This window comes from Diadema antillarum, unplaced genomic scaffold (assembly GCF_040938485.1).
Source record: "Diadema antillarum isolate AM-2024a unplaced genomic scaffold, OU_Dant_1.0 seq00001413_RagTag, whole genome shotgun sequence".
NCBI lineage: Eukaryota > Metazoa > Echinodermata > Echinoidea > Diadematoida > Diadematidae > Diadema > Diadema antillarum.
In genome coordinates this window covers 75478-89196 of record NW_027272167.1, presented here as the reverse complement: position 1 = coordinate 89196, position 13719 = coordinate 75478, and the positions used below count along the sequence as shown (strand labels likewise).

The following is a 13719-nucleotide window of genomic DNA, read 5'->3' as shown; positions in this document are numbered from 1 at the left end:
AAAATGACTCCGATCAGTTCTAATAAAAAGGACCCCTTAATCTTGAGGCACTCTCACCTGACCTATTACAAAATCTATCTCAAAGCCTATTGAATAAATTGATAGTTGTTACCAACCCTTCCATCTTCACCTGAGAAATAGATAGCTAGATCTAGGGAGACTTCCAAGGCGTTCGCACGTGGACTGAAAAATATACATTAGGTGCCCATATTCAACGGCAGACGTCCCCACGAAAAAGACGCCGTCCAGTCAATGCAACACGTCCCTGAACCTGCGGCCTCCTTCAGTTCAAGAAACGTGTTGAACTTTCCAAAGGTTAAACAAACGATCGAACAGCCCATGGGCATGTACCTGTCATAATAAAACTTGCTAACAATGCACATTCCTAACAATTCAAAATCCCCAAAATGGACTAGCAACAGACGAAAGACTGATTTCACCTCAACACTTAACATACATACACCAATGACTATCCAATGACTAAATCATGAATCATTCGATACTCGCCCGGGGTCTTCTTTGGGACCAACCCCACAGCCTGAACACCAAAATTATGAAATGGCGGAGTTTTGAAAGGCCCTACGCTGGGGAACAATGCAATTTCTTTTACAGTTCATTATACCATACACTTTATACAACCATACCCCGATTTCAAGTTCCTCGACATAAGTATAACTCTTTGTCCTTTTTTTTAAGGGGCCTAGGCCTAGCCTAGACCTATACCCATTTAAAAGCTTTACTAACAACCTTCCCATAATGACTGAGCATCCTGCGCGTTTGAATAACGAGTAAGAAGTCTCCATCCTGGGTTCGTGTTGATGGAGGCGGCGGCATCAGTTCGGGAAACCCACTCACAAGGGGGGCCCCTCCTTATAAGTAACCCGTCCCCCTTATAAGTAACCCCGTCCCCCTTATAAGTAACCCCCGGGGCACCCCTTATAAGGAGTCTCCACGCTTTTTTGCAATGCAACGCGAAAATGAAAGGACTGCGGCAATTCGCTTTATTATGTCCATAAAGCTTCACAAGTTTCCTAGTTACTCACGAAATTTGAGCAAAATCGGTTTGAGGCATCAAATCTAAAATCATGGATTTAAATGCGATGTCAAACGACCCATGCGAATGCTGAAATGCGAGCGATTACTGGCGTGAGTGTCGCCAGGCGCGGCGGCGCGGCAATGCTTGAGTGCAGACGTGGCGACTGAGTACGAAAGTCTCCGTATTTTTGATCATAACCGCAAAGCGGTCTGTTTGAAATTAACAACATTATAATACATTGTATGTGCGCGCTCCCACGCCTCACCAAGGTTGGCCACCTGCCGGCGGCTCCTGGGAAGTAAAAGGTTAGCTGCCGTCTGTAAACCCATTTTAACAACTATGGCTGTTAAAGGGAATTATACCATACAGAAACAATAAAATGAAATGAAATATGAAATTCAGACATTTTCACATAAACCACACCGTGTAAACCTGAGTTTGTTCCGTATCACGGTAATCCTTAACCATTTCTATTCCATAAAGTAAAATGATAATAATAGTAATAATAATAATGATAATAATTATTGCATTTATAAGGCGCTTAATACTGGTGTTTCTAAGCGCACGGAAATGTGCACAAATTTTACAAACATCCCTGTATGGGCCAAAAAAAAAAAAATGGCGTGACATGCACAAAATTTATCAACTGAATTCCTGTGTGGAATCGTGCTAGCTATGTTGTTCAATGAATAGTTTATATATTCACATATATTATAGATATATATATATATATATATATATATATATATATATATATGGGTCAGAATTTTGAACGATGTACAATTGAGCCAAAACAGGCAAAATTTAAAAAGTAGGAAATTCTCCAAATTATTCATCTTACCTGAAAGAGTATAACTCAAGCTTTAATATGAACCCAATTATACTAGGATTTTCCCAGAGGAACAAGTTTTTATTCACCGCTAAAGTTTACCATGTCCAGAGCAGCGAACGTCCGTGAGGAATAGTACAGCACATACACTTGAATACCATTTAACATAGTTTGCAAAGATCTGATTCAGTTCAAAATCCTGACAAAATATCTTAAGGGACATGTTTACGTGCTAGCCAAATATTAAGCTTGTACTCTTAACCTGTACGTAATGGTAGACAACTGATGATTTAACTGAATTCGTCGTTTCTGTTGAAATATTGCTCTTCCGCTAAACACTTTCTCCACTTTACGCGCATTTTACAGAAACTCAATATTTTGACCTCTTATTTCACTATCCCATACTTCAATCCCCACTCCCAAATAATAACATACTTTTTTAAGATGTATCTGATCTAGGCAGTCTCTATAACCCAACGAACATAACATAGTTTTCAACACGGAGGTTCGCATGTAGCTCACGGACGTTCGGAACAAACAAGATGCAGCTCTCTTGAGTTGGAAACGCGTTCTACTCAAAACAAACAGCAATTTCATGTCGAGAACAAACTCCTCTACAAAATCCTGAACAGATATTACCAATTCTCAATCATATAAGCTTGTTTATCTTCTCATACTGAGGAATCAAAGGAAACAATTTTTCCATCTCTCGTAAATGAACGTACAAACGTACGTGTAATCTCAGTGACGTAGTCCATCCTTGAGAACGAATATATTTATCAAAATTTCGTTATCATGAAGTAAAGATTCAGGTCCTAAATTTGTTATCTAAAGTCTACAATGCAAAATTTGCTTATAACGAACATGGTCACATCTAAAATTATGACAAAGAATTAACATAGAAAGACAACAGAAATGTGCTCCGTTATAGAAATACGAAGTTTAGCTGGAGAGAGCAAACGAATACGTTGAGAAGAAACCCCTCTATGTTTGCTCCTTATGTTACACACAGTTACCGAGGAGAATTTGTATTATTATATTAGTCAGAAATTATAATAGGTTCGATACTGCGAAGTTTCGTCATAACAAGACACAATAAGTCCATATTACTTGGATGGATGTTTGTGACTTCGATATTATACAATATGGTTTGTTATAACAAACATTTTGTAGCGCGTCATTTCGGAGGCTCGTTATCCATGCAGTTCGTCAATACGAAAATTGATAGAGTTCGTATAATTATGAAGCCTTTTTTTTTCGGTAAATGATAGGAATCTCCGAAGGTTAATCGAAAGGTTTATTAATTGGAACATGAAAAATCATGTTCGCTTATCCAAATGTGGAGAAACAAGTTAACAACTAAAATCCTCCAAATTTCAAAAACCTTATAATAACCGTTTTCACCTAAACGAATATCAGGCCTTTTCCACTTTTAGAAGAACGGACCTAAAATAATGATCCTTAATATTTATCTTTCGGACTAACAAACTTTCGGAATAAGAAAATTTTTAATAACAAACCGCCTAAACTTTTTGTTTTCATTTTCGGAATAACAAACCTTTGGACATCGGAGTAACGAATCTTAGGAAGAGCGAACGTATCAAAGTGCAACCTTAAACCTATTCTTAATCATTACTTCTTTAACATGTGTTTTCAAAGTAAGCACAAAAGCACAAACAAATTGACGATCTCTCTGTCTCTTAAATGTAAAATGAAAACAAAAAATCCTGGAAAGAATTGCAAATGAACATTGCTTTTCATTGATGAGTATAAAACAACACCATGTGATGATAAGCGGAGGATTTGTTTGTTTTCATCAGACAATAATTGTATACTGCATTATTTTTGTTCGCCTGTGACGGCATTTCGATGAATAAAAAAAACATAAACAAACAAACAAAAACTTCCCCAGAGGTGGTACAACGGGAGTGCACTGCCAATTCTTTTTTCTATGTGTTGGAGCTCGATCCCTTCTCTGTTTCTCAGTCATTTTTATTCAACTGCTTCCACGTCCTTTTTAAACTTTTCCATTTTTTATTCAACACATGCCCAATACAGACTTCTTCCGTCATTATCCTGCATGTGATTACGTAGCACTTTTCGGATTTGTTTTGGTTTGTTTTGCTTTGTTTCTGTTTTCTGTTTGGTCGCAACATGTCCAGGCTATTGAGGGAATGAGAGAAAAATCGTCATGAAGAGAAAAATAAGAATGAATTAAGGCATTTAATATCATGACAATTACAGCGAACGTCCGTTATGGAGGCCCAAACTGGATGTGTTCTGTTTGAGACGGCAGCTACCATACTCAAAAGATAAACACTTGGCGCACCTGTCACTAAAAAGTGGCACTGATCCTCTTTCTCCTACTATGTAATCCATTGACTTATTCTACAAACGAACATCCGTGACCAAAACGTTTTCCTTTTGTTATTACAAGTAAATTCAGTGCTGAACATTATTCACTTTTGGTTATGAGCGGCTCGGTGATTTGGTAATATTTTCAACTAACATTAACTTTATGTGCAGTGATATATTTGTAATTATCAGCAATTTCCTTTCTCGGACAGAACGTCCGTGAGAGAAACTTTCAGAACCTGTAGCAGTACAAATTGTCTCCAGATCCTCATTAGAAAGAAATTTAAATGCACAGAAATTACAGATTACGCAAAATTCCATTTTCCTATAACTTTGTTTTCAGTGTTTAGCTGTTTTTGAATAATTAGATGGAAAACAAGCGTAAAATTATGAGTAAATTTTCAGCTGTTTCTTCATCATGATCACATAACGCCTTAAAAATTCTGAAACTACTGCCCTAAACTCATTATTTACTTTGTAAAACTTTATTTGTGGCTATTAAAGCTACAAGTTTTAAAGAATACAGGACACTTTCGGGACAAGTTATCCCTATCGAAGGGATTGCATACGTCACGGACGTTCGCTGGAATTGTCACGGACGTTCGTTCTACAGATAGGGTCATGTTCCCGGACGGATAACTAATCGGCAGAGAGTACCTAGCTTTCCTAACTCTTTCAAAAATTTGAAAAGGTATTGTCAATGCAAATTATAAGAAATTTGACATCCTTACAACATATGTATTGCTCAGAGGGGGATCACGAGGTGAATTTTCAGAGAAAATATTAATTATTTGCTTGGTTTTCGGTGAATTGCAAGGTCCAAAAACTGCGGAAAAGCCTCAGTCCGCTCCAAAAATAACATACAGCTCCTCGGCTAGAGAGCCAAAGGTAAAATACACCTTCGTCATCAAAGCAAGATGGTGTCCCACTCGAAAACGTTTTCATCATCACGGACGTTCTTTTTTTCTCGGAGGTTCGTCTAAAAATATAATTTCGGTTCCTATTTGACAAAGGATGGACAGAAACTCAAAACAAACATATTATCGTGTGGCTAGATCTTAGTTGATTACGACTCAGAACAATATCACCAATAGCGTTTAATGGGATACGATCTTTATTAGAAAATAGCAAAAGCACGTCCGTGACGAAAACTGAGTATAATTTTGCATAAAAGAATATTACATCCCATGTACAGCCAGCAGACGTACAATTTTTGCAGGATATGTTCATTAGGTGGAACACCAAATTTTCGTATACATTACAGTAGGGACAACAAAGTAGAATTTACAGCAGCGATAGAAATAAAAACACCACGGACGTTCGTCTGTTTAGGAATTTGATATTTCAATTGTTCTCTGTGATTTTATACGTGCTCATAAAGTTCTTATAATTTTGTGGTTCATACCCATGATATGTCAGATCCAGAACATAGTCAGATATTAGATGCCACGTACGCTTAAAAATGCACATCATTAGTTTGAAAAACAAAAATTATTGTGAAAATAGCGTTTTTACCGTATTTTTACGCTTTAAGTCCTTGTCAAATGAAAAATATCAGGCAAAAGTCAACCAAACCATATATTTCCTGAAAGGAAATTTACCAATCTTTGAGATGACATGAAAAAATCTGGTTTCTTAGATCATCCTGGCGTGTTCTAAGGGAAAGAATGTCATAAGGTGCGAAAATTGGCAATTGTACATCGTTCAAAATTCTCACCCATATATATATATATATATAATGTGAGAAATAGTTCCCTGGGTCCCGAACGTACGAGGTGCCGCATTGTTGGATGCATATAGTTGAAAGAAATCCAACCTCAGTTCAATTTCTTTCAACTATATATATATATATATATATATATATATATATATATATATATGTATTTATATATAGGCTTATTTCATTAACACACATCCCGAAGTCTAAAATTTGACATAACTTTTTATGTGTCTGCACTGTCTCAACGATCCAGACTACAGACTATGGATGTTTGAGTTCACCACTGACTGTAATTTTGATATATATATATATATATATATATATACAAATAATTTTTTTTTTTAATTAATTAATTTATTTATTTATTTATTTTTTTTTTGGTTAAAGGGGATGGCTAGTAACTGATCAGTGGGAATCAGTGGGAATGCTTGGGGATTATTGTTCCAGTCCTTGTGGGATTCATTTAAGAGTACATTATATATCTGTTGTTGTGTGAAAATTATTTGCTTCAGAATGGTCTCATATTCAAGTAATGTGCAGTTTAATGTTTCCAGGTTAGCATGCCTGTACAGTGACGAGGCCTCAAACTGCACATTACTTGAATATGAGACTATTCTGAAGCAAATAAATTTCACACACCAATAGATATATACTGTACTCTTAAAGGAATCCCACAAGGATTGGAACAATCATCCCCCAGCATTCCCACTGATTCCCACTGATCAGTTACTAGCCATGCCCTTTGATATTATGATATGAGTGCAAAATATAGTTACATGTAAACTGACAATTGTTGTAAGTAATTAGTGAAATGGTAGGTTTTATAATCATGCGTGAAACAATACACTTTATTCATAATTATGTCTCGCTTTGGTTTTTCGTCTCTGAGCTTCAAAAAGGGAATAAGGAAAGAGAAAGATTGAAAATGAGAGAGAGAGAGCAATAGAGAGAGAGAGAGAGAGAGAGAGGGAGAGAGCCAGACAGACAAACAAACAAACAGAGAAAAGGTAGATCAAGCAGTATCATTCGATCTGTTCGATCATTTTGCAGTTTCTAGCAGTGATAGATTTCTGATAAGGATAATCCTATGTATAAGTGTGTATCTTTGATTTTATCGAGGTTAAATATTTGGTGTAATTATGTCTCCTGTCACTTCGTCTTCACCAGCAGTCAATTGTCAATTTCCTACTTTCACTGCTCTTAAGTAATCAGTCTGATGGAAAGGGTAACCAAATCAAATGCAAGGCCTCTCTGATTAGGCCAACTGCTTTCGTAATGTGCATTTAGCAGAGTCATTACCTTATTTGTAAACACAATTGGCAAACTCACACAACCAACCATCCATTCCCCCGCAAACAAAAAGCAAAAGAAACAGAAATGCACACACACACACACACACACACACACACACACAAACAAACAGACAAATAAACAAATCCCACGAGGTCACTCAAAGAAATCATTTGTTTCACTTTTGATTATATTACTAATTAGCGAAACCAAAGCTGACGAATACATGTATCGTTGTTGCAAAGGTGTCGAGGAGCATTATTATGCAGACACGCCACAAACACAAGCACGCACGCATGTGACACTAAAACACAGACACACACATAATGATATGCATTTATCTGGAGTAATTTTAGTGACACTGAAAAAGAGAGAAGAAAAAAAAAACAAACATGCTCACTACTTTGATTGTTTTATGTCATTTCTAAACTTGTATGGCGTAGCTTTCAGACCTAGAATAGAACATCCATACACAAATATAGTTTTGGCATGTGGTAAGTATCTTCATCTTGAGTAGCCTTGTAATCGAGCTACATAAAAGAAACACAAATACTCCACATCCTTAGCAGCAATTGGCACAACACTGGTGCATCGTGTTGATATGCATTGCACTCATATCAAAATTATACAACGCTTTATTATAATCCAGCAAAAAATATGCCTGATGTTTGATAATAATCATACGATCAAGTTTTTAATACTCAATGAATTGACGTAAAGTAATCTAACCTAAATTATCAACGGGAATAAATGTACGAAGGAGACTCTTTTTTTTTACAGAGACCACTGACGACTATTCATGATATTCATACGTTTTTTTTTTTTTTTTTATGGCATTTGCAGGTCGTGCTGCTTCTCATTTGCGGATTCAGCTTGAAGACTGCACTGGCACAGTCGTGTAAGTACCACGCATTTCCACACATATGAATATCGTAATTTATTCTATAAATGAGTATTATATATTGGGTTTTTTTTCGGTCAATTCAATTTTCACTATCAGCCAAAGTACGTGGCCATTGGAGTGAAAGTCGGTCAAACAGATTTTATACAATAGTTTAGTATACATCTACGACTTGGGCATGTGCAGATCTGAGGATAAGCCTGTAGTAATAGTCATGCAACTAATTACGCAAATGACTTTTTCAAAGCATTGGAGCAGAACTATTGAAAACAAGCTGCGGAACTGGCGATCCATTAGCGGCTGTTCAGCAAATTAAGTTGTATCTGTCTAAGTGATTTCTCTCACTTTCGTGCACTTTCTTTGCCTTTGGGTGATTTAAAATATTTACTCGAAAACGGATGTTGTCCGGGCAGTCTCCCAAAAGGGGAAAAAAATCAATATATCCCATTTTGGACTGATAAAGGGCATTATAGCAGTCCCTTTGACAAAGCAGTTTGCAAGCATTATATGAAAAAATGTCACACAAAAATTGTGTGTTTGTTAATGCGAGTGTGTTTGTGCCTGTTATGCAAGACCAATGCTAGCAGATTTTACCAATCATCCAAATGAAATAATAAAGCAACGGTCTGTGAGATGTCACGTTTTTAAATTTCATTCTGAAATCGGTATACTCTAGCCATTCAAAAAGCACCTAGGCGTATCCCGTCGAGGGGCGGGGGTGGTGAGGAGTGGGTGGGGGAGGGAGCAATCTCATGGTAGGTTATTTCCCCCCCTTTTTTTGTACCCTGTTTGTCTTGAATGATTGAAAAAAGGGGAAAAAAACACCGCTAAGGCCACTACACCGGTAGAATGTTGCATCTAAATAATCTCAGGGCTTACGCGGCAACCATTAAAAATTTTTGACGAAACCCTACGGAGAGAAGTATAAGTTCACGTATGATAAGACCCGCCCCCCCCCCCCCCCAAAAAAAAATAGATCCATAAAGGCTCTAGTCTTGCCTGAATGAGACATGAGAATCTAAAATGTCAATCTAAATATCGCAGTTCCACTTTGCGCATGAGCAGAAGAAAGGTCATTCATTTGTACCAACATGCTTTTGAAATTCACTGGGGTAAATATCTGTGACGGGCCGTAAACGATCGCCCCGTCACTGTACAGGCATACTAACCTGGAAACATTAAACTGCACATTACTTGAATATGAGACCATTCTGAAGCAAATAATTTTCACACAACAATAGATACATATAATGTACTCTTAAATGAATCCCACTAGGATTGGAACAATCATCCCCCAGCATTCTCACTGATTCCCAATGATCAGTTACAAGCCATCCCCTTTAAATACAATTGGAGAGGCCTGAAGAAAAGACTAGAATTATTCCGATGCTCTCGCGTGTGCTCGCAATTTCATTGTTATTTGCAAGTCGCCGAGAAGATTCTGTGATCTACAATGGCTGTAGATAAAGGTTGCCGTGGCGCTTAATTCACCCACCGTATCGTCTGACACACAAGACTGCTGCCATTCTAACCGTTAATTATACAGAGGACCGATTGTGTTTGCCACGCGCTTGATAACACAAGGTCATATAGATGATGCAACTGAATGGCTTTCTCATTAAGTTTGCTTCGCAAATGGCGCCCTTTTTCCCTCAACCTTAGCAAGGATATCACCAACGTTAAATATTCAGTGATATGGGTCTCCAAGAGGTACGGTGGTAAGGGGTTGGCCTTGTCATGTATGTAAGCGAAACAGAAAATATGATAGTCTTGTTGTTTTGCCCTTACGAGAATCTATTTTTTTTTAATCTCCTCTTAAGAACAATCAGACCTAAAGGTAGCTCATTATAGTATAGTATTCACTTGTTCCTTGAGCTTAGAGAAGAGATAACAAGCAAAATACACATCATGATTATTTATGTAAAACGAATATAATTATATGCATGATCTATTTTTTTTTACATTAAACATAACTTCAGTAGTTTAGGTCATATCTGAAAAAAGACCACCGAAATTATTAAATATCATTGTGTCTATCACGCCAACAATACAATGTCATACCGTTATGTTTGCCTGTTATGCCGTTACGCTGATAAAGTGATGTTTTTTTTTTGTTTTTTTTTTATTAAGAAGACTGGCCGACAAATAGTGAAATTCGTAATAATGGTTAAAGGGAACTCAAACCCAAAGAACAATGTGGAATGAGTGAAAGCAATAACATTAGTAGAACACATCAGTGAAAGTTTGAGGAAAAGTTTGGGCAATTGATGCAAAAGTTATGAATTTTTTTAAATTTTGGTGGTGGAACCACTGGATGAGGAGATGATGCTCTTTGGGTTTATGTTCACTTTAACATTACTACTTAGAATACTCCCTTTGATGGTATTTAAGATTTTGTTCTTTCACGGGGCTTAGATTTGAACTTTAGAAGGACTATACAGTATTTGTTGAGGTAAAGATTCTGATTGTAACGTTTTGCGAGATATTCAGAAACCATTCAATGAAATATTAAATTAAAGAGCATACAATTCTAAAGGGAATCAAAACTTTATTAAATTGATCAAAAATCTGTTTTGAAAGGACCGAGATAATAATGATCCAAAACAAGGTAGTTAAAGAGAACCTACATGTAATAAAAGTTATGGCTTGTCAAATTCAATGGGATCGTGTTTTTTTTCTTAATATCGTAGCTATCTCAAGGTCAATTTTTATCTTTGATGAACACTTAATCATTTGTTAAGTTACAAGCTCTTAAGAGCTTTCTCATTATCTCACAAAAAAAATTTTATAAGCCTGAATCCTCATGTCAACCAGCACTTTCCAGTCCCTTTAATAGGTAAGTCCAAATCCAGAGCCATGTCTTTCGACTGTCACGCCGTTACGGTGGCTTTCATTTGCATGTAAATGATTTTATAAATGGGTAGAATCTGATTGATACATCTACAACTAGACATAAACAAGGTAATTACAATCCATTTATGTGACAGGTGCGGTGGAGAGCAGTGATTGTAAGTGTACGATGCCTAAACTCTATGACTGCCCAACCGTGGACCTAACCCTTGTCCCCGACCCCGACGGATGTCATCTCCTGAAGAGGGAGCTGAGCACCAGGGAATTCTCAAACATTACCTGCGGGAACGACACGTCCTTGTCCAATGGGGTAAGATACTTGTTGTCCCATAGGTTTATATATATATATATATATATATATATATATATATATATATATATATATATAAATTATGTGTGTGTGTGTTCGCGTGTATGCATGTGATGTATTATTTGGCTTTTAACTAGGTACATATTATATGAATGTTACTCGCCTTAAATTTCCTGTCTACCTTTGGGAATAGTAATTTTAAATAAATTTCAAGATATGACATTCAATGCATATGTTTAGGTCTTTTGTATCACAAAACATCCTATCATATGAGATTATCGAGATAAAGCGTAAAATATAAGGAGATATCTGGGTTTTTTTCTCAATAAACGTTAACTGTAGATGGTTTAGTATGGAAACATTTGTATTGCAACTATTGTTCACATTGTTCACGTCGATTTTGCCAATCTAAATATTTACAGTGGTTGTTTCTGCCCCTACCTCACAATTTAGAACAATTTTAAAGCACTAATAGTGGGTTTTTGTTCCATCTGCGAATGGTCAGTTATGCCTTCAACCATTTCAGTATTTTCTTTAGCAGTACGAAACTTTTGGGAGGGGGAGGGCTATTTGATTGACAATATCTGCCACATAAGTTGATGATCCATTAATAGGAAAGTCAAGTCTGATAAAAAAAGAGCAAAACGGTAAGATTTAGATCGATATCTGATGGAAAATAGGGAGGTTATGACATTTTGAAGTTTCGCTATTTTTTTTTTTTTTTTGAGGAAACAATTCGTGAACAGTCTATGTTTATTTGACCATGCATCACAAAACAAGCAAAAAGTCGCATCCCTTGACTTTACGTGAGAACTTTAAAAAAATGTAAAACAGGTCAACAAGGTTTTCTTTTTTTTTTCATTTTTTTTTCTTTGGGGCCATAAAATAAATGGGAAAGTGTGTTTCTAGCAGTCATTCTACAGCCACTCTTTATGGAGTAGTGTGATCAAGTATGTCTTCCAGACCCCTTTTCATTGCTTGAAAAAAGCCTTTGCATACTCTTCACTTTCAACTCTAATTACTATTAAAATGATCACTCTACTCCTTTGAAAGATGGCACTAACTACAGGCAGAATGCGTTCATAGAGCTCGCTCAATTTCAGCCCAATTTATGATAATGCCTTTATTGCCATTGGTTACAACATGCTTTTGTCCCATTCAACTCACGGCTAGCACGTCTTGGTAAAGATTAAGCGCTTGAATAGACCTCGTACTCCAGAGCCTCTTTTCTCTGTTCACACTTTCCAGGGTCTGTGATTTCTTTCCAATGTCTAGATTCAGGATAGGAAAGTCCATTTGAGTCCATGACCAAAATCCATGTCTGGCGACTTTTTTGTTGGTTTTGTGATGCAGGGTCACATATGAATATTCAAATAGCAAAGTCACCATGTCATCCACACACAACTTGACATAGAAATGTAATAGTCCGTACAAAAAAGAAGAAGGAAATTTCAAGTTTGTTCAGTCCAACGCAATTATGCTAAAGACTCAAATCCTGACATATCTAACTGATCAGTATTCTGAAGTTCTTCAACCAGGACATATGATCAGTGGAAAATTATGAGGTTGTGATATGGTGAACTCATTCATTTGCATATTGATATCCACTGTACAAGAACTGTTTTGCAGAAATTAGCAACACTTCAGAATTTCATAACTTCCTTATATTTCATCCGATTTCAGTCATTTTTTTTTTTAACCGTTGAACTCGTAAGATTGTTTTCTTTTTCATCACACTAAATCATCTTTTGGATTGGATTTCCCCTTTAAACTGTATCCCGTGGAATTGTCTAGGAGAGGTATCATTGGCACCTAACACTGTTCGTCTGGCTATTTTACTTCACCTCTCATGCACAACAATAACATATATTCATTCACACAAACACACACACACACACACACACACACACACACACACACACTCACAGTATCATCACCATTTATCGCGCAAACACAAAACCTAATGAGCAATAAAGAAAAATAAAATAAACGAGTATACAAATACCTCACCCGAATACATTTTTTTTTTGGTCGTAAATTCAAGCGTTTGATTGTTTTCACGCACAAACACACACAATGCTTAATTGTGTTTTTCAAATTTTTTGGGGGTCTCTACAGAATTTAATTAGCAGTTCATTGTCTTTCAGAGTCATTTCCCCCGAAAAAAAAACAAACAAACAAACTATGACAGCGATAGGACCACGATTGACTTTTGTATCAGCAGCGCCGTGTGTAGGTGGTTGAGAGGCAAAACCATTAGATCGTTAAAATATCACACTGACGAAAAAAAGATCAATGAAAGCACGTTTGTTCTTTTACCTACAAAACTGCTCATTAATTCCACTATTAGGCAGGCCCATGACTGGCCCTTATCCATTGCAATCAGTCGACGTAAACAAAAAGAAAACAGACAAACGATTTTCCTCCA

General features: G+C 36.6%; 1 protein-coding gene across 1 annotated transcript in view; it reads left to right on the top strand.

The window, feature by feature from the left end:
• Positions 1 to 8079: 8079 nt before the first annotated feature.
• Positions 8080 to 13719, top strand: part of LOC139709215 (uncharacterized) — a 47857-nt gene continuing 42217 nt past the window's right edge. Inside the window, exons 1-2 of the mRNA XM_071621164.1 lie at positions 8080 to 8128; positions 11119 to 11291. Of these exons, the coding sequence (XP_071477265.1) occupies positions 11151 to 11291 (141 nt within the window). The 5' untranslated portion in view covers positions 8080 to 8128; positions 11119 to 11150. The remainder of the gene's footprint in view (positions 8129 to 11118; positions 11292 to 13719) is intronic.